This window comes from Mesocricetus auratus, unplaced genomic scaffold (assembly GCF_017639785.1).
Source record: "Mesocricetus auratus isolate SY011 unplaced genomic scaffold, BCM_Maur_2.0 Super-Scaffold_100007, whole genome shotgun sequence".
Lineage (NCBI taxonomy): Eukaryota > Metazoa > Chordata > Mammalia > Rodentia > Cricetidae > Mesocricetus > Mesocricetus auratus.
This window is the reverse complement of record NW_024429191.1, coordinates 58,637,200-58,658,405: the sequence shown is the minus strand read 5'-3', so window position 1 is coordinate 58,658,405 and position 21,206 is coordinate 58,637,200. Positions and strand designations below refer to the sequence as shown.

Genomic DNA, 21,206 nt, shown 5'->3' with positions numbered 1-21,206 from the left:
CCTCCTCAGGCTCCGCGGACGCGGGCGGCGGCGAGGACGACGGCGTGCGGCGAGGGACACGCGCTTTCGGAACGCGAACGCTCGCGTGACAGAAACAGCGCCCTCGCGTGCAGGTTGACGGTAGCGCAAAACCGGGGAAGTTTGTCGTCGCACTCCGGACACTGCCAAAGATGTAAGTGGCAGATTCCATAATCAAACTCCACTTGTTTTTGTTTTTTAAGTTAGTTTATGTTTGTTTATTTGTTTGTTTATTTATTTATTGTATACAAGTTCTCTTCACCTTTATGCCAGAAGAGGGCATCAGATCCCACTATAGATGGTTGTGAGCCAGCATGTGGTTGGTGGGAATTGAACCCAGGACTTCTGGAAGAGCTGCCAGGGCTCCTAACCTCTGAGCCATCTCCCAGGGAATGGGTCCCACTTGTTTTACAGATAAGGAACAGAGGAAGTTTCTTGTCCAAGGTCATACAACAGGAGTTTGGTCATGGCTCAGAGTGGGCAATCTTCTTACTAAACAATAAGGTCCAGGAGGGCAAGTGACCTACCTATCTGGTTTTCAGAATGATTTATTGAACAAGGCGACTGACTCCAGGGGTGAGTATACTCCCCAGAGCCCATCACCCTGTTTATTTGTTAGTTTGTTTTTCAAAATGTATTATTTTGTATAGTTGAGTATGGCATGTGTGTTTGAGTGCCTTCCATGGTGAGTGTGGAGGTCAGAGGGCAGCTCTCATGAGTTCGTTCTTGACCAGTGTGACTGAACACGCAGTTAGTTCCAGCACTCGGGACAGATGCAGGTGGATCTCTGTGTGTTCCAGGCCTGCCTGGTCTACATAGTGAGTTCCAGGACAGTCAGGGCTATGAGGAGAGACCCTGTCTCAAACTTCCACTTAAAAAAAAAAAAGGGGTATAATGGTTTCCAGCATGTGGGAGGCTGAAGCAGAAGGATTGCCATGAGTCTGGGGCCAGCCTGGGCTACAGGATGAGACCTAAACAAGCATGGTGCTATGCACCTGAAAAAGGGGAGGCAGGAGGGTTGAGCTGTCAAAGCTATCCTCATCTGCACAGGGAAATTTCATGCCAGTCAGGCTACAGGAGACTTTGTCTCAAAACAGCACACACACCAAAAATTATACATATATGAAACTACTTTAAATGTATTCAAATGTGGATATGATATCTATAAGTCATGTGGTGTGCATCAGCTCAGAGATGCTGAGCAATTTCCTGGGATTCAATCCAGATTCCATCGCCCAATAATTATGTGATCCTGAATAAGTTCATTTACTTCCTTGAGCCTATTCCTTCTTATGTGGCATGGTGGTGATAGTGATACCTTTCTCCTAGGTGGCTGTGAAGAAAAAAATACTGTTTTGGCATGTCCAGCATTTGTGACGAGAGTAGGATGTGCTCTCTCCTGATCTCAGGCAGTATGGGGATCATAAAAACCCACAAATAGTTCTTCACAAGCATGAAGGCAAATGCCTTATGCTCACTACTGTAATTCACCCCCTTATTTGTCTGATATAGATATGGATATAGAGAGAAGGAAATCCTTTCTAAAAACTGTCTGGGAAGGCAGGTGTGGTGGTATACACCACACCATCCTGGCACTCAATGAACTGAAGTGGGATCATGAGTTGGAAGCCGACTTGGGCTACTCAGTGAGACGCTGTCTCAAGCAAACAACAAAAACCCACTCTGTGATATGATGAAGAGGTGACAAGGGGAGGACACACCTCTTACTCACAGGGAGATGTCCCTAGGAGGGTGGCTGCAAATAAGACCACAGGACTCTTAAGACTTGTGTCACCCTCTATGCCTGTTTCCTCTCTACCGCATGAAGACTTCCGACCCTTGCTTTGCAGAATTGTCTAGAGCAGCCTCGTGAAGTAATCTACAGATGCCCTTTTATTTCCTGATGGAATCACATCAGATAAACGCTCTGTAAACTGAAATACATCTAATATAGCTAACCTACCAAGTGCTATATTTTAGTAACAGTTGTATATCTTTCCAGTCACTGAGCTGAGAGACTTGCTGCTGCAGGCTTGAATATTACTAGCCCCAAAAGATGCCAAAAATTCAAAATCTTGAAATACAGTTCTACTAACCATGTTAGCACTTGGGTACCATGATGCACTTGATCTTAGCTGAAACTAACAATTGACATTATTATAGTTTTTTTAATATAGCTGGAAGTGGTGGTAGATGACTTTAATCCCAGTACTCAGGAGATTTCTATGCGTTTGACATCATTCTAGTCTACACAGTGAGTTCTATGACAGCCAGGGCTATATAAAGAGACCCAGTCTCAAAACAAAGCAAGGAAGGAAGGAAGGGAGGGAGGGAGGGAGGGAGGGAGGGAGAGAGGGAGGGAGGGAGGGAGGGAGGGAGGAAAACTTAAGTCAAATCATTAAGTTGGAGACTGTGTGCTGCCAACCACACCCACAGGGTTTCTCTGTATAGCTCTGACCTCCTAGAACTTGCTCTGTAGACCAGGTTGGCCTTGAACTCAGAGATTCACCTACTTCTGCCTCCCAAGTACTGGTAGTAAAGGTATACGTTACCACTACCTGGCACACCCAAAACTTTTCTTTAAAAAAAATTACAGGGGCTGGAGAGATGGCTCAGAGGTTAAGAGCCGTGGCTTCCCTTCATAGAGGTCCTGAGTGCAATTCTGAGCAACCACATGGTGGCTCACAACCATCTATAATGAGATCTGCTGTCTTCTTCTGGCATGCAGGCAAACATGTAGACGGAACGCTATATATGGAACAAATAAAATAAATTTAAAAGTTACATTCATACCAGATCATTGATTGCAAAGGCCTCTTGAAGAAGGGCAAACACTTTAGGCAACTGCCATTTCAAGAAACATTTCATAGAGGGTAGTGCCCTCAGGAGTTCTCTGCACCACTGCAGTTGATAGCAAGCAATGTTAATTCTAATTCTGCAGGGCTCCTATAGGAGATGCTTGACAGTGTGAGCTGGCTAAAAAGCTTTTACATTTATTTATCAAGGGGAAAAGGTCTGCTAAGCAGGGATCTAGGGAGAAATGTTGGTTTGGAAGGACACTGCTAATGTTATTGCACTTTGTAAATAACACTTACCTTAAAATCCAAGCAGAGAGGCTGGAGAAATGGCTCAGGGTTAAGAGCACTGGCTATTTTTCCAGAGACCCAGGTTTGATTCCCAGAACCCATATGGTGGCTCACAGCTGCCTGTAATTCCAGTTTCAGATGATCTGGTGACCTCTTCTGGCCTCTGAAGCATTCAATATGCACATACAACACAGGCATACATACAGGCAAATAATCCACAGGCATAAAATAGATAAAACAATCCCAGATGAAGGTGGTATATCACATCACTGGGCACCATATGGTCTCAAGCAAAACAATGAAAAAAGACCTAGATCCATAGGAAGGAGCTGACACCAAGCAATTTCAGCTGGCAATATTTATGGATGAATACTAACCAAGGCCAGAACTTTGTTAAAGGAAAGAGAATCTGACACATGGGAGTTTCCCTCACCTGAGGTGTTTCTTTGCTCATTCCCTCTCTCTCTCCCTGTCCTTGAGCCAGTCTGGCCCCCATGGTTTGCATTGAGCCATATGTCCTTCTCATGATGGTAACAAATGTCCACCAGAGGTACTCAGACTGTCTCCTAAAGATAGCTTGGATCATGGTTAAATGCAGGGAATTTGGAGTCCCCCTGCTTGGTTCTGAACATCAACCCTGCCAATTACTTGCTGAGTATTATTAGCCAAATTATTTGGCCTCTCTCTTGCCACCCATGCCAAACAGAAACAATAGGACATATTAACATGAGATTGCTAAGAAAATTAATTAGCCTTTATGTGGTAGCATTTTGTTTATGATCTAATAAAGCTTGCCTGGAGGTCAGAGTGCAAAGCTAGCCACAGTCATAAAAGCCAGGCAGTGATGGTACACTCCTTTAATCCCAGCACTCAGGAGACAGAGGCAGATGGATCTCCATGAGTTCAAGGCCACCCTGAGTTACATGAGAGTGAATCAGTCTAAAAGAGAAACAGAGCTCACACCTTTGATCCCAGCACTTGGGATGATAAGCCTTTAATCCCAGCACTGGGGAGGTGGAGACAGGAGTGATATGACTAGAGTCTGGTTGGAGAGAGGAATATAAGGCAGGAGGAGACAGGAACTCATTGAAGTCTGGAGTTAGGTAGAGACAGATGCAGTCTAGGCAGAAGGCAATCTGAGGTTCAATGGATTGCCCCTCCGGTCTAAGCATTGGTAGAGGTGAGAACACTCTAGGGGGTGGCCACTTTGCTTCTCTGATCTTCAGCTTTTACCCCAATATCTGTCTCTGGGTTTTTATTATTTGTGCTATACCTATATAATGAGAAATCCCTAAGGATACTGCTTGGTACATGGTAAATGATATTTAAATACTGAATATAAAATAAATTCTGAGTGAAGTAACTTCTTTTTTTGTTTGGTTTTGGTTTTGTTTTTGAGACAGGGTCTATGTAATCCTGGCTGTCCTGGAACTCAATATATAGACTAGGCTAGCCTTGAACTCTGATTTCTGCCTGCCTCTTCCCTCACCTTCCAGGGTCAAATGCCACCACACTCTGTTGAGGGAAGTAACATCTGTCTACCTCTCAGAGTCTGAGGATCAAGCCCCATGATAATACACACCAAAACACAAGGCAGAAGTCATCTTTGACAGTGAACCCTACCATGGGCTATCACAGATTTATTAGTGTATCAAATAGAACGGGTGAAGCTGAGAGGACATGTTGGCAGCTAGAAGGCATTGATGGGACTTTATTCCAGTGTGCTAATGGGGAGCTTTCCTTTCACAAGGCAGCCTATGCCACTGCCCTGCAGAGACCAATGAGAAGTGAGAGCAAAGGGCTCTGCCTAGAGATAAGAGGATCTGTCTTTTGTGCCTATCAAAGGGAGAACTTGCAACACAGCCTCTTGAGTCCCAGGAGGGTGCAACATTCCAGGCTAGTAGACAGGCCTGCTGGGTAAAAGAGATGGTGTGCCAGGAAGATGACTGACATTGGGCAGGACAAAGGCTTCATCTGTGATTCTGAAGTTCCTCACTGGCCTGGGCAAGAGGCTAAATAAAACTTGGTTGGCTTCAGTCCCACCCTTCAGACCCATCTATCTTGGGCTCTCAAGCTAACCCCAAAGAAGTATCCATCATCTTACCTGGTCTTCACTTTCTAAGCTAACCCCAAAGAAGTATCCACCATCTATCTGCCTCGTCTTCACTTTCTTCCTCACCCCTTCTTAGTGCAGGGGATTGGCACAGGGCTTTGCACATGCTGTGTTCCACCACTGAGTTCTAGCCCTAACCTCCTTGGGCACACTTCCTATTTCAGAAGCAGAGCTTCACCACATTGCCCAGGCTGGGCCTGAACTCACTCTGTAACCTAAACAGGTGCATGCTCCTGCCTCAACCTCTCAAGTAGCCAGGATTGTAGTCTTGCTCCACCAGGAGCCTGTGGGGCTCCCCTTCCTCATTTCTGTCCTTTAAGAAGGCTTATTGCTTTTCCTACCATGCTGTTCTTATGGAGCAAAAAAGTGCAATGCCTTGGTGTCTGGTAAATGTTCTCTAAGCTTTCAGCAAAGTTGATCTTGATTCAGCGTTCAAATCTCCATGTCCTCTACATGGTCCCGAGAAGGAATGCTCCTAAAAGCAATCTGTGTTTGCAGAGACTGACTGGCTGATTAGAAGTTCAGTCAGTGGAGACATTGGAATGTTGCAGGTCCAGAGGCTACTTATCTTGGGCTAAGTTCCGACCTCCGGAACAGCCATTCCTTGCCCCCTCACCCCACCCCGTTAGAACTAACATCTTGTGACAATAGATTAAGGCTCTTAGAATCTATTGACTTACAGGCAAATAGCTTCTACCAATCCAAAAGCTAAGAATACCATCAAACAGCATCATGGCCCATAGACAAGCTTCTGCCATCTCTATATACCTGTGTCTCCTATGTACCCACCAATGTATTTAAAATTTGTCTTGATATATGACTTTCTCTTTCTGTAAAACTATAAAAACTTCACGAAACTGCTTCCACATTGGAACCTGGAGTGTCTGGGGTAACCTAAATCTGTGTCCCTGGGCTATGGTCACTCAAAAAGATTCTAGAATAAACTGTCTTATTCCCTCTAAGATGAGAACTATGGTTTCATGTACCAAGGGTCAGTCCCTAGTCTCTGCTTGGTTTGGCTTAAAGACATATCACTCGGCACAATCAATTACTAGTTTAAAGGGACTTGTTCAAAACTATGTTGGGAAAGACTTTTGTTTTCTAGACAGGATTTCTGTGTGTAGCCTTGACTATTCTAGAACTCACTCTGTAGACCAGGCTAGCCTTGAACTCACAGAGATCCACCTGCCTCTGCCTACCAAGTGTTGGGATTAAAGGCATGTGCCACCACTACTCTGTAAAAGAAACTTTTCAGACCTCACCTGTTGATTGAGAAACATCCGGTTTTCTTCTGAGTTTTCTCACGCTCCTTCAAGTACGGTGGCAGACAAGTGCTCTTGATTAAGAGATAGTTGATATTGAGAAACTATCTGATCACCTCCCCCACAAGTGGCCTGAATTCCCTTATGAGGCAGATAAAGGCACAGACCATGAATTCTGCATTTCTTCTCCAATACGTTGCCGGCTGTTCAGCACTAGGCCAGTAGCATAATGTCTCTGAAACGCATAAACCTCATCTATAAAACAAAGCTATCTCATGGGCTCTCTTAGAGAAGGAAACAATGCTAGCGAAGCATTCATTGCACTGCTTAACATGGAGTGTGGGTCCACATGTCACTACAATGCTTGACATGGAGTGTGACTTTTTAGAAAATTATTTATTCTTATTTTATGTACATTGGTGCTTTGCCTGCAGGTATGTCTGTATGAGGGCGTTGGATGCCCTGGAACAGGCATTACAGACAGTTGTGAGCTGTCATGTGGGTGCTAGGAATTGAACCCAGGTCCTCTAGAAGAGGTTTGTTTGGTTTGTTTTTTTGTTCTTTCGAGACAGGGTTTCTCTGTATTGTTTTGGAGGCTGTCCTGGAACTTGCTCTGTAGACCAGGCTAACCTCGAACTCACAGAGATCCACCTGCCTCTGCCTGCTGCAATTAAAGGTGTGTGCCACCATGCCTGTTTTCTAAGTATTTTTCATCCATGGTTAGCTTACTATTGAGATTTCAACAGATACAGATAATAAATATTGAAGAAGGCAGGCAGTGGTGGTGCATACCTTTGATCCCAGCACTCAGGAGACAGAGACAGGCAGATCTCTGTGAGTTCCAAGGCCAGCCTGATCTACAGAGTGTGATCCAAAACAGTCGGGGATATATAGAGAGATTCTGTCTCAAAAAACAAAAAACAAAACAAAACTCAAGCTGATTGCACTGGGTAACAGCCATCATTAAGCTCAGGTTGGCCATCAAGTTCTGGTTCTGGCAGCAGGAAAGGCTGAGGGTAGAGCCTAGGACTTTGTGTGTGCAGAGTAAAGGCTCTACCACTAAGTCACACCCCAGCTGTGTATTACTTTAGAGCACTAAATTTATGGAAATACTATTACACAACAACTTCTAAGTAACATATATCCCTTTCCTTGTGGGTCCTTATGGTTACTATCTGCTTCCAAGATCACTACAAGGACAAACTGACAGCTGTGATACTCATGATTTCAGTTTATTACATTGAAAAGCTAAACAATAAAAAGAACAATATTAAAGACACACAAGGTAAGGTCCAGGAAGGCTCCTTCTCACTAGTCATTGAACAGTGAGTGCTCCACCCTCCCAACAGTGGTACATGAGGCATATATATGTATGCTGTGGCATTGGGATTTTAACTAGGGGGTCAGTCATGTAAGTGTGACTCGCTGGCCACAGACTGATTGAACCAACAGTTCCAGGTGAGGCCTAAGTGAAAGACAATGGTCCAAAGTTCCTCTTATGAGGCAAACTATTCTGAAGCCTTCAAGGTCACCTTCAGGATACACTCCAGGCCAGCTCAAAAACCTCAAGCCCGTTTAGGTAATCTTGTCCCACACAAAAAAGAATAACTTCAAAAGTGGGTGGAGTCATACCATGTAGTCCAAGCTGGCCTCAACTTTGCTGACCAGGCTGGCCTCAAACTTGCAGTGATCCTCCTGCCTCCACTTCCCAAGTGCTATGGTTACAGACATGTACTACCATATCCAGTTTCCTTAAGTGGAATTCTCTAGTTGCCCCCAAACAGAGAGACTAGGAAGCCACTATTCTAACCCCGGGGGAAGCTTCATGAGTTTACCTGCTTTATTTCTAGGTAGTTTCCAGGACATAAGCCATACAGCCAGAAGGCAGGGTGCAGGGGGTAGGAGACAGAGACCTCACACTCATACAGAAGCCTCTCCTGGTCAGAGACCGAGTAGAAGGCAAGCTTCCCCAACTCAAGGTCCAGCCACACGCCCACGACCTCCGGGCGGCCTAAGTGAAGGTCAGTTTTCTTCTCCGTGGCCCAAGCAGAGAACTGGCCAGGCCCTTTCCACTCTATGCACCAAGAATCCTTAGTCCTTCCCAGCACCTGGTTCCGCTTCATGCCCCACGAAGCCACCCCAACAGCCCAGTGGTTACAGTTCCTAGTGTCCACTTCCCAGTACCTCCGGCCAGAGGAGAGAGCCTGGGAACATAAGACTTGGCTAATTAAAAATCTCTCGGGACTCCAACGATAGGGCTGTTGACAATGAGACACGGTCACTGTCCGGCAACTGTTAGAAACCTCCAGGTTACAGGAGAGGCTCCCCAAGTCAAATGTTGGACTGATGGCCCCTGGGGAGAAATAAACACCACAAGAATATGGACAGTCAGTTATTTTTTTTCCAATTATGTGTGTGGGTGTTTTGCCTGTGTGTATGTGCACCACACACATGCAGTGCCCACAAGGTCAAGAAGAGTGTGTTAGTTCCTCTGGGACTAGAGTTCCCGACCAGTATGAGACACCAAGAGGGTGCTGGGAATTAAACCTGGGGCTCTGGAAGAGCAGTCGATGCTTTTAACCACTGGGACATCTCTCCAGTCTCACATAAAAGTAGTTTTACTTGATTGAGTCTCAAGTAGCCCAGGCTGGCCTCAAACCATGTAGCTAAGGATAACCTTGAAACACTGATCCCCTGCCTCTACCTCTCAAGTTCTACATGCATGTACCATCACACCTGGTTTACACAGTGCTGGGGACTGAACCCAGGGTCTTGTGCATGCTGGGAAAGTAGTCTGTCTACTAAGTTTTATGTTGTTGTTTTGTTTTGTTTTTCAAGACAGGGTTTCTCTATGTCGCCTTGGTTGTCCTAGAACGAACTCTGTAGACCAGGCTGGGCTTGAGCTCACAGAGATCCACCTGCCTCTGCCTCCTGAGAGCTGGCATTAAAGGCATGTCCCACCACTGCCTGGCTTTCTACTGAGTTACATCCCAGCCCTAGTAGGTGTGTTTAAGTGGACCTCATACTTACATAGGGCAAACTGAGAAGATTTCCTGGGTACAGGACACCCTTGGTCAGGCAGCTGGCATAAGGAAGAAGATGGCATTTCTAGGAATTAAAAGAATAATTGGGAGGAGGAAGCCCCATTAGCAAAAGGCAAGCTGAAGGTAGCCAACTGTCATGATATGGGCACAGGCCTGCATTCTTTCTCATTAGCACATTTCTGGGTGTCTGATGATCTCAGTTTAATCCCCAGGGTGGAATGAGAGAATTATCTTCCCCCAAGTTATCCTCTTACCTACATATACAGACTGTGGCAAGTGTGTACACAAGATCACAGGCACATGTGTATACACACACACACACACAAAGACACACGGCCAAGTGGTGGTGCACACCTTTCATCTCAGTGCTAGGGAAGCAGAAGCAGATGGATTTCTAAGTTTGAAGCCAGCCTGGTCTACAAAGTGAGTTCCAGAACAGCCAGGGCTACACAGAACAACCCTGTTCAAAAAAAAAAAACATTAAAACAAACAAACAAGCAAACAAAAAAGCAGCCATGTGGGTGTGATCCAGCTACTTGGGAGGTATGAAGATCACTTAAGCCTGGGGTTTCAGGTCAGCCTGGGCAACATAAAGAGACCTCATCTCAAAACTGAGAACAGGGGTTGGTCAGGGGTTTGAGAGATGGCTCACGGGCAGTGGTGGTGCACGCCTTTAATCCCAGCACTCGGGAGGCAGAGGCAGGCGGATCTCTGTGAGTTCGAGGCCAGGCTGGACCAACAGCCTCCAAAACAATACAGAGAAACCCTGTCTCGTAAAAACCAAAAAAAAAAAAGAGAGAGAGAGAGAGAGAGAGAGAGATGGCTCAGCACTTAAGAGCACTTGCTGCTCTTGTTGAAGACCTTGGTTTGGGCCTAGCACACACATGCTCACAATCATCTCTAACTCCAATACAAGGGATCTGATGCTCTCACCCTCCTCTGACTTTTGAGGGCACTAGACACACACATGCTGCACAGATACACATGTAGGTAAACTGTTAGTATTCAGGTATCTGTACTGCCCTGCCCTTGGGGTTCTGACAGAATACAACCTCAGCGACAGTCACTAAGAGCACCTCCTGTGCACATTCACTAAATTCCCTTTTAAAAGGGCCCTGCCCATATTCCAATCTCTCTCTCTCTCTCTCTCTCTCTCTCTCTCTCTCTCTCTCTCTCTCTCTCTCTCTCTCTCTCCCTGTCTCTCTGTCTCCTCTGCCCCTCTTTTCTCTTCTGCTGCTTACTCCTGACCCACTCCAGAGGCTGGTCTCCCCTCCCCCTCCCCTTTCCCCCTTTTCCATTCCATTTCCCCTAATTAAAAAAAAAACTCCAAGTGAGCTCTCTCAAATTCTCTCTCTCTCTCTCTCTCTCTCTCTCTCTCTCTCTCTCTCTCTCTCTCTCTCTCTCTCTCTCTCTCTCTCTCTCTCTCTCTCTCTCTCTCCTTTTTAAATTACAACACAAACACCCACACACAGGAAATAAATCTAAAATAATGAAAGCAGGGACCAGAGATGATTCAGACTGTAAAAGCACCTCTCTCCAAGCCCAAAACAGCCTGAGCTGATCCCTAGATCACATGCAAGTTATCTTCTGACTTCCCTCCACATGTGAGCCGAGCAGGCACATGTCCACCACCACCATCACATATGTAAGTAAAAATAAAAACAAGAAATCCAAATCAGCCTATTTCCAAACTCCTCAGGAAAAAGCAAAGATGAGCCATAAGCTGGGGTCCTGGTTCACAAGTCTTAAAAGTATGAATTTTGCTTTACTCAGGGCCTACGTTACAGAAAATGCCTCTTGTTTATATCCCCAAATGCACACAGCCATGGCCATACCCACAGCTACTCAACTTACACCACCAGAGAAAAAAGCAGCCATGCTCTGGGTCCTGTCCCCAAAGAACAAGCCAAGAGCACTGGGCCATTCCCACCCAACTTCCTTAGTCAGTCCTGCTCAACTAAGTGACACCAGCTCACTCACCCTGAACTTGTTCTCCAGGAGCTTCTTTCCATGTGACACTCCCTTTCAGTTTTTTCTGAATTTCTTCTAGCTTTTGGAGAATCTCTCGAATTTTCCTCTCGGATGCACTGGATGTTACCAGCTTTGGAGAACTCAAGGAATGTTCCCTCTCTGAGGAAGAAGCCTATTGATCAATGAGGAAACAAGTAAATGAAAGCCAACTATGGAACTCATCAAATACACTCAAGGGCCGCCTTCCATCTACAGTATTCTTTTCATTTAAGTCTAAACAGGCTTTTAAAAATAAAACTAGGGGCTGGAGAGATGGCTCAATGGTAAAGAGCAATGGCTGCTCTTCCAGGACCCACATGGCACCAGGCATGCATGTGGGCTCAGACATGCAGATAAAACAACCATACACATAAAACAAACAAATAATATTCCCTAGCAGGATGTAGTGGCTCATGTTTGTAATACAGCTTAATAGACCTAAATAAATCTTAAAAATAAATTTAAGAAAGAGCCCTGAAGCAAGAGGACTGCTATGTGTTCAACACTAACCTGGGCTACCGAGTAAGATTCTGTCTCAAACAAAACAAAAGCCATGATGCTCAAGCATTCTTTTCCACAATCTTTTTCAAGACAGGGTTTCTCTGTGTAGCCCTGGCCTGTCCTGGAACTTGTTCTATAGACCAGGTTGGCCTCGAACTCACAGAGATCTGCCTGCCTCTGCCTCCTGAGTGCTGGGATTAAAACCATGCACCACTACTGCCCAGCACATTAGTTTCTTTTTATTTTATGTTTATGAATTCTTTGCCTGCCTGTTTGTGAGTATGTACCACATGTGTGCCTGGTGCCTAAGGAAACCAGAAGAGGACATCAAATCCCCTAGAACTGGAGAGACAGGTGGTTGTGAGCCACCATGTGGGTGCTGAAGATCAACCCAGGTCCTCCGGAAAAGCAGCAAGTGCTTTTAACTGCTGAGCCATCTCTCTGGCCTCTTTTTGCATGAGATTTATCATTTATTACTTAATGTATTTTTTACAGCACTAGGGATCAAATCTAGGACCTTGTGCATGAACTCTACTACTAAGCCACATCCCCAGTCTATAAGATCCTTTTTATTTTCTTTTGTTGTTGTTGTTATGTGCATGTGGTGTGGGGGGGGAAGGAGGGAGGGAGGGAAGGAGAGAGAGAGAGAGAGAGAGAGAGAGAGAGAGAGAGAGAGAGAGAGAGAGTGTGTGTGTGTGTGTGGTATATGTGCACATGGAAAAGGATATCAGGTTTCCTGCTCTAGCGTGCTCTACCTTATTCCCTTGAGACAGGGTCTCTCATTGAACCTGGAGTAAGGCCAGTCACAGTAATCTCATTCCCCCAGCCCCGACACACTTGTAACCCCAATTCCAAGATCACAGTAACATCCCAGGTTCAGGGAGAGACCCTGCCTAGTTTCTGACTGCACAAGTCAGAAAGTTGCAGCTATAATCACTGATGAAAAAAAATAAAAGACACATGGAATCCTAAGAACCTCTGATAGGGACTTTGATTCATTCAAAGCAATCAGTGAAGGCTTCTCTCCCAGAGAGTGCTGATTTAGGGCATGACAGAGGAATAGTCATCCCCTAGGTGATGAATAAAAGAAGCAAATGTTGTGAAAGGCATCCCATAGTGGGAAGAAACAAGACATCCTACAGGAACTGACTGGGCTTGGGTGGCTAGAGCCAGGAGATCAGGAGGGCTGTGGTCAGGAAAGGACACAGGCATGGGGCTCTTATGGTTTTGCTGGGGTCTTAATCCCAAACAGACCAACACTGCCATAGTTTGGATCATATATGGCTCCCCAAAGGTTATCTAGTAATGCTTAATACCCAGGGCGCCATATCTGGGGCAGTGAAACCTTTAGGAGGTGGAGCATAGGAAGCTCTTTAGGCCACTGGGGGCATGAGCCAGTGGAAAATGAGAATGGATTACATGGGCTGGAGAGATGGCTCAGCTGTTAAAGGCTAGGCTCACAACCAAAAATATAAGAGAATGGATTCCTGAAAGCTATGCTCTGATCTCCCCTACAAACACATACCCTCACCTACACACACACACACACACACACACACACATACACACACACACACACACACACACACACACCCTGCTGCACACACAAACTCTTTCCTCCATACAATAATAAAATATTTTTAAAAGGTCACTGAATGGGGCTGGAGAGTTAACTTGGCAGTTAAGAACATTTGTTGCTCTTGCAGAGGACCTGAGTTCAGTTCCCACCACCTACATGATGGCTCATACTCATCTGTAACTTTGATTCCAGGGGGTCCAACACCCTTTCTGACCTCTACAGGCATCAGGCATGCACATGGTACATATATATTAATGCAGACAAAACACCCATACACATAAAATATGATAAATACATCTTTAAAAAATGTAAAGGTCACCGAAGATAAAGACTTGCAAATCTGTGGGATTTACTAAGAGCTTGTTGGTGATTTTAGAGAGTTGACTGGGTAGAGTGGGAAAGATGGATCCCAGCCTACTCGAAGCCTCCATTAACTCATGTCCAGCATACCAGATTTTTTTTTTGGTTTTTACGAGACAGGGTTTCTCTGTATTGTTTTGGAGGCTATCGGTCCAGCCCAGCCTCGAACTCACAGAGATCCGCCTGCCTCTGCCTCCCGAATGCTGGTATTAAAACCGTGCGCCACCACCTCCAGGCTCATACCAGATTTCTAATCATCCATATTTGGCAGTAGAGAGAAACATGAGACCTGTTGCATCCCATGTGTCATACTGCTCTAGCTGGGAGCTGTCCTTCACCCTGGCCCCTCCTTTCCCACCTGAACCTACCATGTCCAGGATGCCTACTTCATTGTCCAGTCCACATCCCGACCTAGGTCTTGGTGTTTGAAGGCTCTTGACAATGTCTTCAAGCTGTTGCCCCAGTTCTGTCAGCTCCTGGATGACCTCTTCTGTGGTGCTCTTCTGTACTGCCACCTTTAAAAGGGCAAAACTGGGCTTCTGGTTCCCAAAAACTGGACCCAGGACCACCACTCAACAAAGGGAGCTATAAACACCAAGGTAGCAGCATGAAAGAAAACATTTAGAGAGATGGAAAAGAAGAGAGAGTCAAGAAACAAATCTTCAGATATGCCATGAAATAGATTTTTGCAAGAATGCCAAGACTACTTAAAGGCACAAGAAGTCTTTTCAACAAATACTAACTAGAAATGTATATCCCTATACCAATGAATGAAGTTAGTCTTTGGTTTGTTTTTGAGACAGGTTGTCTCTACATAGTCCTGGTTGTATTGGAGCTCTGCATGTAGACCAAGCTGGCTTGAAACTCAAGAGATCTGCCTGCCTCTGCCTCCCGAGTGCTGGGATTAAAGGTGTGTGCCAGCTTCTTTCTTTTTTTTAAGATTTATTTATTAAATTCACAGTGTTCTGCCTGCATGAGAGAAAAGAACACCAGATCTCATTATAGATGGTTGTGAGCCACCATGTGCTTGCTGGCAATTCAATTTAGGACAACCTCCAAAGCCATACAGAAAAACCAAAAAGAAAAAGAAAAAGGAAAGAAAGGAGAGAGATGAGAGAGAGACAGAAAGAGAGAAAACAAGGGAGAAAGGCGAGAATGAGGGAGAAAAAGAAGTCTACACCCAGGGCAAGAAGACAGGCAGCTACCAGCCAGCTAGACAAGAGAAGCAGTGAAAATAAGATAAACAGAAGGAAAGAAAAATAAAAAGCTTGAAGCAAAAGGTAAAGCGAGAGAAACAGGTTAATTTAAAGAGCTAGCCAGAAACAAGCCTAAGTTAGACTGAGTATTCACAACTAATAAGAAGGCTCTATGTCAAGCCCAACAGTAGTGGCGCACACCTTTAATCCCAGCACTTGGAAGGCAGTGGCAGGTGGATCTCAGTGAGTCCAAGGTCAGCCTGGTCTACAAAGAAGAAGTCTCAGTGTCATATTTGGGAGCTGATTGATGGCTCAAAAGAAAAATGCCGGTACAGTAGATGAGATATGTGCGGAGGCTGGAGGGACAGGAATCAGGTGTTATTGCTTAGTGAGTACAGAGGTCCTATTTGTGGTGATGAAATCACTTTGGCAACAGTGGTGACAGATGCACAGTATTGGAGATATGACAAATGTCATCGAACCATACACCAAAAAAATTGTTCAAATGGTTGGCCAGTCATGGTGGCACATGCCTTTAATCCCAGCTACTGAGAAGCAGAGGCAAGCAGAGCTCTGTGAGTTCAAGTGGTTTACACCTGTAATCCCAGACTTGGAAAGTCATAGAGGCAGACATCATTACTCACTTGAGGTTCAAGGCCACCTTGGTCTACACTAGGTAGATCCTGTCCCGATAAATAAATAGAATTAAACACTTAAACAATGTTAAAATATTTTATGGCGAATATAGATATACACACATATGTAATAAAACATATGTATATATTCTACAACACTGAAATTTTTTCAGACATCACAGAAAGGCTGGCGGAAAAAGTGGAAATATGCAAGGTTGCACCACACCTCAGCTGGATGGGATTTAGATTTTAACTATTGTGAGATATTTAACTATTGTTTATGACCAGATCTTACTATGTAGCTTTGGCTGGTGTGGGGCATGCCCGTCTCGGCTTCCCAAATCCTGGGATTACAGGCGTGCGGTCTCCACGCCAGGCATTTCAACTTCTTTCTACAAGTCTGAACTTTTCAAAGATTTTAAACTGATAAAATCACGTAGCGGAAGAAGAGATCGGGAGAGCAGGAGAGGCCCAAGGGGGCGCACGCGGACTGCCAGAATCGTGTGGGTTTCCTACCGGCGGCTGCGCGGGGCGACCCGGCGATCGGGGTGCGGGCGCGGTTTCTGGGCCAGCCTCGAGCTCAAGCGCCGCTTGGCGGTACTTGTCCGCCAGGTCCTGCAACAGTAGGTTCTTGCGCAGTTTTGGCTTCGCCTCGGGGCCCTCCCGGCAGGTGGGGCAAGACCAGGGGCGGCCATTCACGCCCGCGCGCTGCGTGGCCCACAAGCCATTGAGGCACCGGTGGCAAAAGCTGTGGCCGCAGGGCAGCGTGACCGGCCAGTTCAGCAACCCTTGGCAGATAATGCAGCTCAGGTCCTCCTCGCTCAACCACACAGGAATGGAAGTGCCTAGGACCGGGGTCGCCATACTGGGCGGTGGCCAGGATGCCCCACCCACCTTACTAGCTCCGCCCGCCCACCTTATGCCCCGCCCAGCCTCTCTCAGTCTTCCCACTCTCTAGAAGTGCTTGGCGTTGCTAGCTAGTTGACCTCCAGTCTGGAAAATCATCTCTCAATCCCCTTCATCCATCAACACGCAACCCTAACAACTTAAGCTGTGAAGAGGGTTCGCTTCAGGAACTCACTTTAGGGTTGCGCCCAGTAGGTGTCGCATTTTATTTTCTGAGATCTGTGCAAACAAAACAAAAAAACAACTTAGTAGCAGTGCAGCCTTAGTTGCTGTGTATTTTGAGATAGAGGCTGAGGGTGAATTCAGATATCTGTTTTTTTTTTTTTTCGAGATAGGGTTTCTCTGTGTGTATCCCTGAGGATTAGTGTGAAATTCCCAGCAACCACATTGGCAGCTCACAACTGTCTGTAACTCCGGTTCCAGGGGACCCGACAGACAGACACACGTGCAGGCAAAACACCAATGCACATAATAGATAGATAGATAGATAGATAGATAGATAGATAGATAGATAGATAGATAGATAGATAGATAGAGTTATAAAAAATAGTCAGGTGAGCCGGGCGTTGGTGGCGCACGCCTTTAATCCCAGCACTTGGGAGGCAGAGGCAGGCGGATCTCTGTGAGTTCGAGACCAGCCTGGACTACTAAGTGAGTTCCAGGACAGCCTCCAAAGCCACAGAGAAACCCTGTCTCGAAAAACCAAAAAAAAAAAAAAAAAAAAAAAAAAGTCAGGTGGTGGTAATGCACACCTTTAATCTCAGTACTCGGGAGGCTAGAGGCAGGCAGATCCCTGGGAGTTTGAGGCAAGCCTGGTCTAGAGAGCGAATTCCAGGACAGTCTCCAAAGCCACAGAGAAACCCTGTCTCGAAAAACAAAACAAACAAAAACAAAAAAAGAGACCCTTTCTTAAAAAAAAAAGTAGGAAGCCGGGCGTTGGTGGCGCATGCCTTTAATCCCAGCACTCGGGAGGCAGAGGCAGGCGGATCTCTGTGAGTTCGAGGCCAGCCTGGAACAAAGTGAGTTCCAGGATAGCCTCCAAAGCCACAGAGAAACCCTGTCTCGGAAAACCAAAAAAAAAAAAAAAAAAAAAAAAAAAAAAGTAGGAAAAACAAACAACCAAAACCCACTTTTTTTTATTTTTGAGGAATTATACCAAAAAACCTTTTTTTAAAATTTAAATTAAATTCTTTCTTAAAAGGAAGGAAGAAAGAAAGAAAGAAAGAGAGAGAGAAAAAATCTCCACCCCAAATAAATCATGATCAAAATAAAGGCTCACCCTCAGTCCCATTTGTCCTAGGTCTCCGTGTTGTATGGATGGTAAGCAGCAGCCAGTTACGATATCGGGTGATAGATTCCATTTGTTAACTTTTTGCATCTCTAGGCCATCCTTAAAGAAAATCGTGAATGGAGTCACACCATCTTCACAGAGTCCAGGAGAGCAACCATGCCATCTGGATTTGTGTTCTCACCAATTTAAAAAAACAAAACAAAACTGATAGTTATTGAAATTAGCAAGGATGTACTTACTTTGCTTTGCGACCCAAGTCATAAAAGGCCTTACTTTTTCAGGTTTCTGTTCTACAAGTTTGCCTTTGAGTGATTTCATGTAATTTTTGATGTAATTTTTGTAGGACTCTTTGGTGAAGCTGGTTTCTAGTAAGTGGTGGTTCATGACAATGAATATCAACAGTGGTGACTACTGTGTTTTCATACCTTCGTCCTCTGGGCCTTGGGCGGAAGCATTTCCACCGATGAGCGAGTCATCAGTATTACCCTCTGTTCTACCGACCATCTTGCCCTTCACCTCCAGGCACAGCCAGTCCGTGATCTTGTAGATGTCGGGGAACAGCTTGTCATAGCTGATGAGGTGCTGGTGGGATTAGGGTGGCTACTGGGACATCAGCGCTGGCCTTACAGGGCAGAGCAAGTGCTTGCATCCAGAGCGGCGCTGGGGGGGGAGGGGGAGAGGCAGGGGGGAGCAGGTGGGCGCTGGGGGGAGGGGAGAGGCAGGGGGGAGCAGGTGGGCGCTGGGGGGGAGGGGAGAGGCAGGGGGGAGCAGGTGGGAAAAGCCATAAACCCCTTTTCTAAGACTTGTCAAGTAAATCTCAATTTTAATCAGTTAAGTTTCTACTTAGAGGTATTTTTGTTTAACTTTATATATTAAGAAAGGAAAATTAGACCCTTGTTCATTTCATTACATCTTTGGCAGGCTAATATTTTTGGAAGGATTTTATTTTATATGTTTGAAAGTTTGGAGGAGTCAACTGAGCTCATTGAATTTATGAAGAATATTTACCACTTTAACTAAAACCAGCCTGTCAAATCAAACTCATCTGTTGTTCAAGTTGAAAAGGGTTGGGGGTGGGGGGCTGGAGATGTAAAGCAGTTGGTAGAGCGCTCACCTTGTGCATGAAGCCCTCCCTGGATTTGACCTCCAGCACTGAGCAAGTTGCCACAGGCCTGTGTCCTCAGTACTCAGTAGAGGGAAGAGGATCAGAAATTCAAGGCTGTCCCTAGCTACATAGTCAGTTGGAGACCAGCCTGGGATGCATAAGAATTTCTCTCACAGAATAAAATAGGGCCGGGTGGTGGTGGCACATGACTTTAATCCCAGAACTCAGGCGGGAAGCAGAGGCAGGCAGATCTCTGTGAGTTTGAGGCCAGCCTGGTCTACAGAGTGAGTTCCAGGACAAGGCAGAGCTGTTATAGAGAAACCCTGTCTTGAACAAAAAATAAATAAAAAAATTTTAAAAAATCAAATAGGACTGGTGAGATGGCTCAGCATGTGAAGTGTTTATTATGCAAGCCTGACACATGAATTCGATCCTGGAATCCACAGAAAGGTGCAAAGGGTTAGGATTAAAGGTGTGCGTCACCACCGCCCGGCAAGACATATAAATTCTTTAACTGCTCTTTTCCTAGCTTGAGGCCTTTGAGCATTTTCTTTCCTCAACTTGAATTATTTCCCTTACCCCTTCCCTTTGATTAACCGCTACTCTTTCTGACTTCCTTCAGTTGCCTGGTTGCCACTCACCACTCTCACTGCAGCCTAAGCACTTTGCCGCTTGCTGCCCCCTGCAGGCAACAGCAGGGATAACTGACTCGCACCTGCCTAGTATGTGGGGCTCAGTTCAGCACTTGGGAAGTGATCAAACACTTGTAATTTACATTGAGTCTCGACAATCAGTGCAGCTTCCTCTTATTTTCTTTTCTTTTTTTTTTTTAAAGTTGTGCACATATGTGTGCCCATGGAGGCCAGAGAGGAAGGATCTCCCTGAAGTTGAAGTCACGCTTACTGGCGAACTGGCTTTTGTGGTTGCTGGGAATGCGAACCCTCTGGGAGAGCAAAAAGTGCTCCTAACTGCTGAGCCATCCAAGTTACCGACTTCCTCATTGTAAATATAAAAAGTAAGGCAAATAGTGAAGTGACTTTTCTTGTGTTCTCAAGATTACTCCTTAGCCCGTTTACTTTCACCTGCTGTGATAATGAATGTGACGTCATCTTCCCGTTATCTCAGTTTCTGTTTCTTCTCAAATGTGCATAAAAATGGAGTTCTCTGAGGAACTTTCTTTTTAAATTCGCTTAACTTTTATTTTACGTGCACTGGTATCAGATGCCCTGGAACTGGAGGTACAGACAGTTGTGAGCTGCCATGTAGGTACTGGGAATTGGACCCAGGCCCTCTGCAAGAGCAGCCAGTGCTCTCAACTGCTGAGCCATCTCCCCAGCCCTCTCTGAGAAACTTTTTTAAATCTTTTTTTTAAATCTGGGTCGTCCTTTAATTCCAGTGCTCAGGAGGCGGAGGCAGAGGGGTTTCTGTGAGTTCGAGGCCAGTCCGGTCTACAAAGCGAGGTCCACGACAGCCAGAGCTACACAGAGAAATCCTGTCTTGAAAAAAATTATTTTTGTTGTAAGTGTTCGATCCACATGTAGTGCCTGTGGAGGCCAGAAGAGGGCGATGGATCACATGGAACTGGAGTTACCATTGTGAGCCTCCCTGTGGGTGCCAGGAACTAGAGTCCTCTGTCAGTGCAGCAAGTGCTCTTAAATACTGAGCTGTCTCTCCAGCCCTCTTGGGAAAAAAGAAAAACTAATTATTATTTTGTTTATTTAAGTGTTAATGATTGAAGTATACACAACCAGCACAGGAGATGAGATCAAGTACCTCCCCTTAGTTATTATGCAGAACCCTCTTCCCTTGAGCAGCAAAGGAGTTTTCTCTGAGATTTCTTCAATTCTCGGTCTCTCTTGCATCATTTTTTCATCTTTTTCTATATGTTCTGGTTTGATAAATACTTTTACCCCCAGTACCTCCCTTTGGTTACCACTATTCCTGGCAAAACACAACCTTCCACGGAGCTGTACCTCCAGCCCCTCCCAGGAACTTTGGGGCAATATCTTAGCAGGTAGCCCAGGGTGTTCTCAGACTCTTGGCTCAAGTGGCCCTGCAGAACCCCCCTGAGAACTTGAGTCTGCAGATGTACCCAGCATG

At 45.5% G+C, this 21,206-nt stretch overlaps 1 protein-coding gene, 1 long non-coding RNA gene and 1 pseudogene across 2 annotated transcripts; 1 reads left to right on the top strand and 2 right to left on the bottom strand.

The window, feature by feature from the left end:
• The first annotated feature begins 48 nt into the window (after window positions 1–48).
• LOC121141425 lies at window positions 49–20,349 on the top strand. Its single transcript, XR_005878336.1, has 4 exons — window positions 49–172; window positions 11,574–11,688; window positions 18,345–18,580; window positions 19,942–20,349. It is a non-coding gene; the product is annotated as an uncharacterized LOC121141425 (long non-coding RNA).
• Rnf135 (ring finger protein 135) lies at window positions 7,696–16,702 on the bottom strand. Its single transcript, XM_005076981.4, has 5 exons — window positions 16,321–16,702; window positions 14,342–14,488; window positions 11,504–11,666; window positions 9,510–9,587; window positions 7,696–8,832 (listed from the first exon to the last, which is right to left on the bottom strand). Exons 1-5 carry the CDS (start codon window positions 16,666–16,668, stop codon window positions 8,303–8,305), a joined length of 1,266 nt encoding a protein of 421 aa, XP_005077038.1. The 5' UTR covers window positions 16,669–16,702; the 3' UTR covers window positions 7,696–8,302.
• On the bottom strand, window positions 16,735–18,505 carry LOC121141424 (annotated as a pseudogene).
• Window positions 20,350–21,206: the final 857 nt, after the last annotated feature.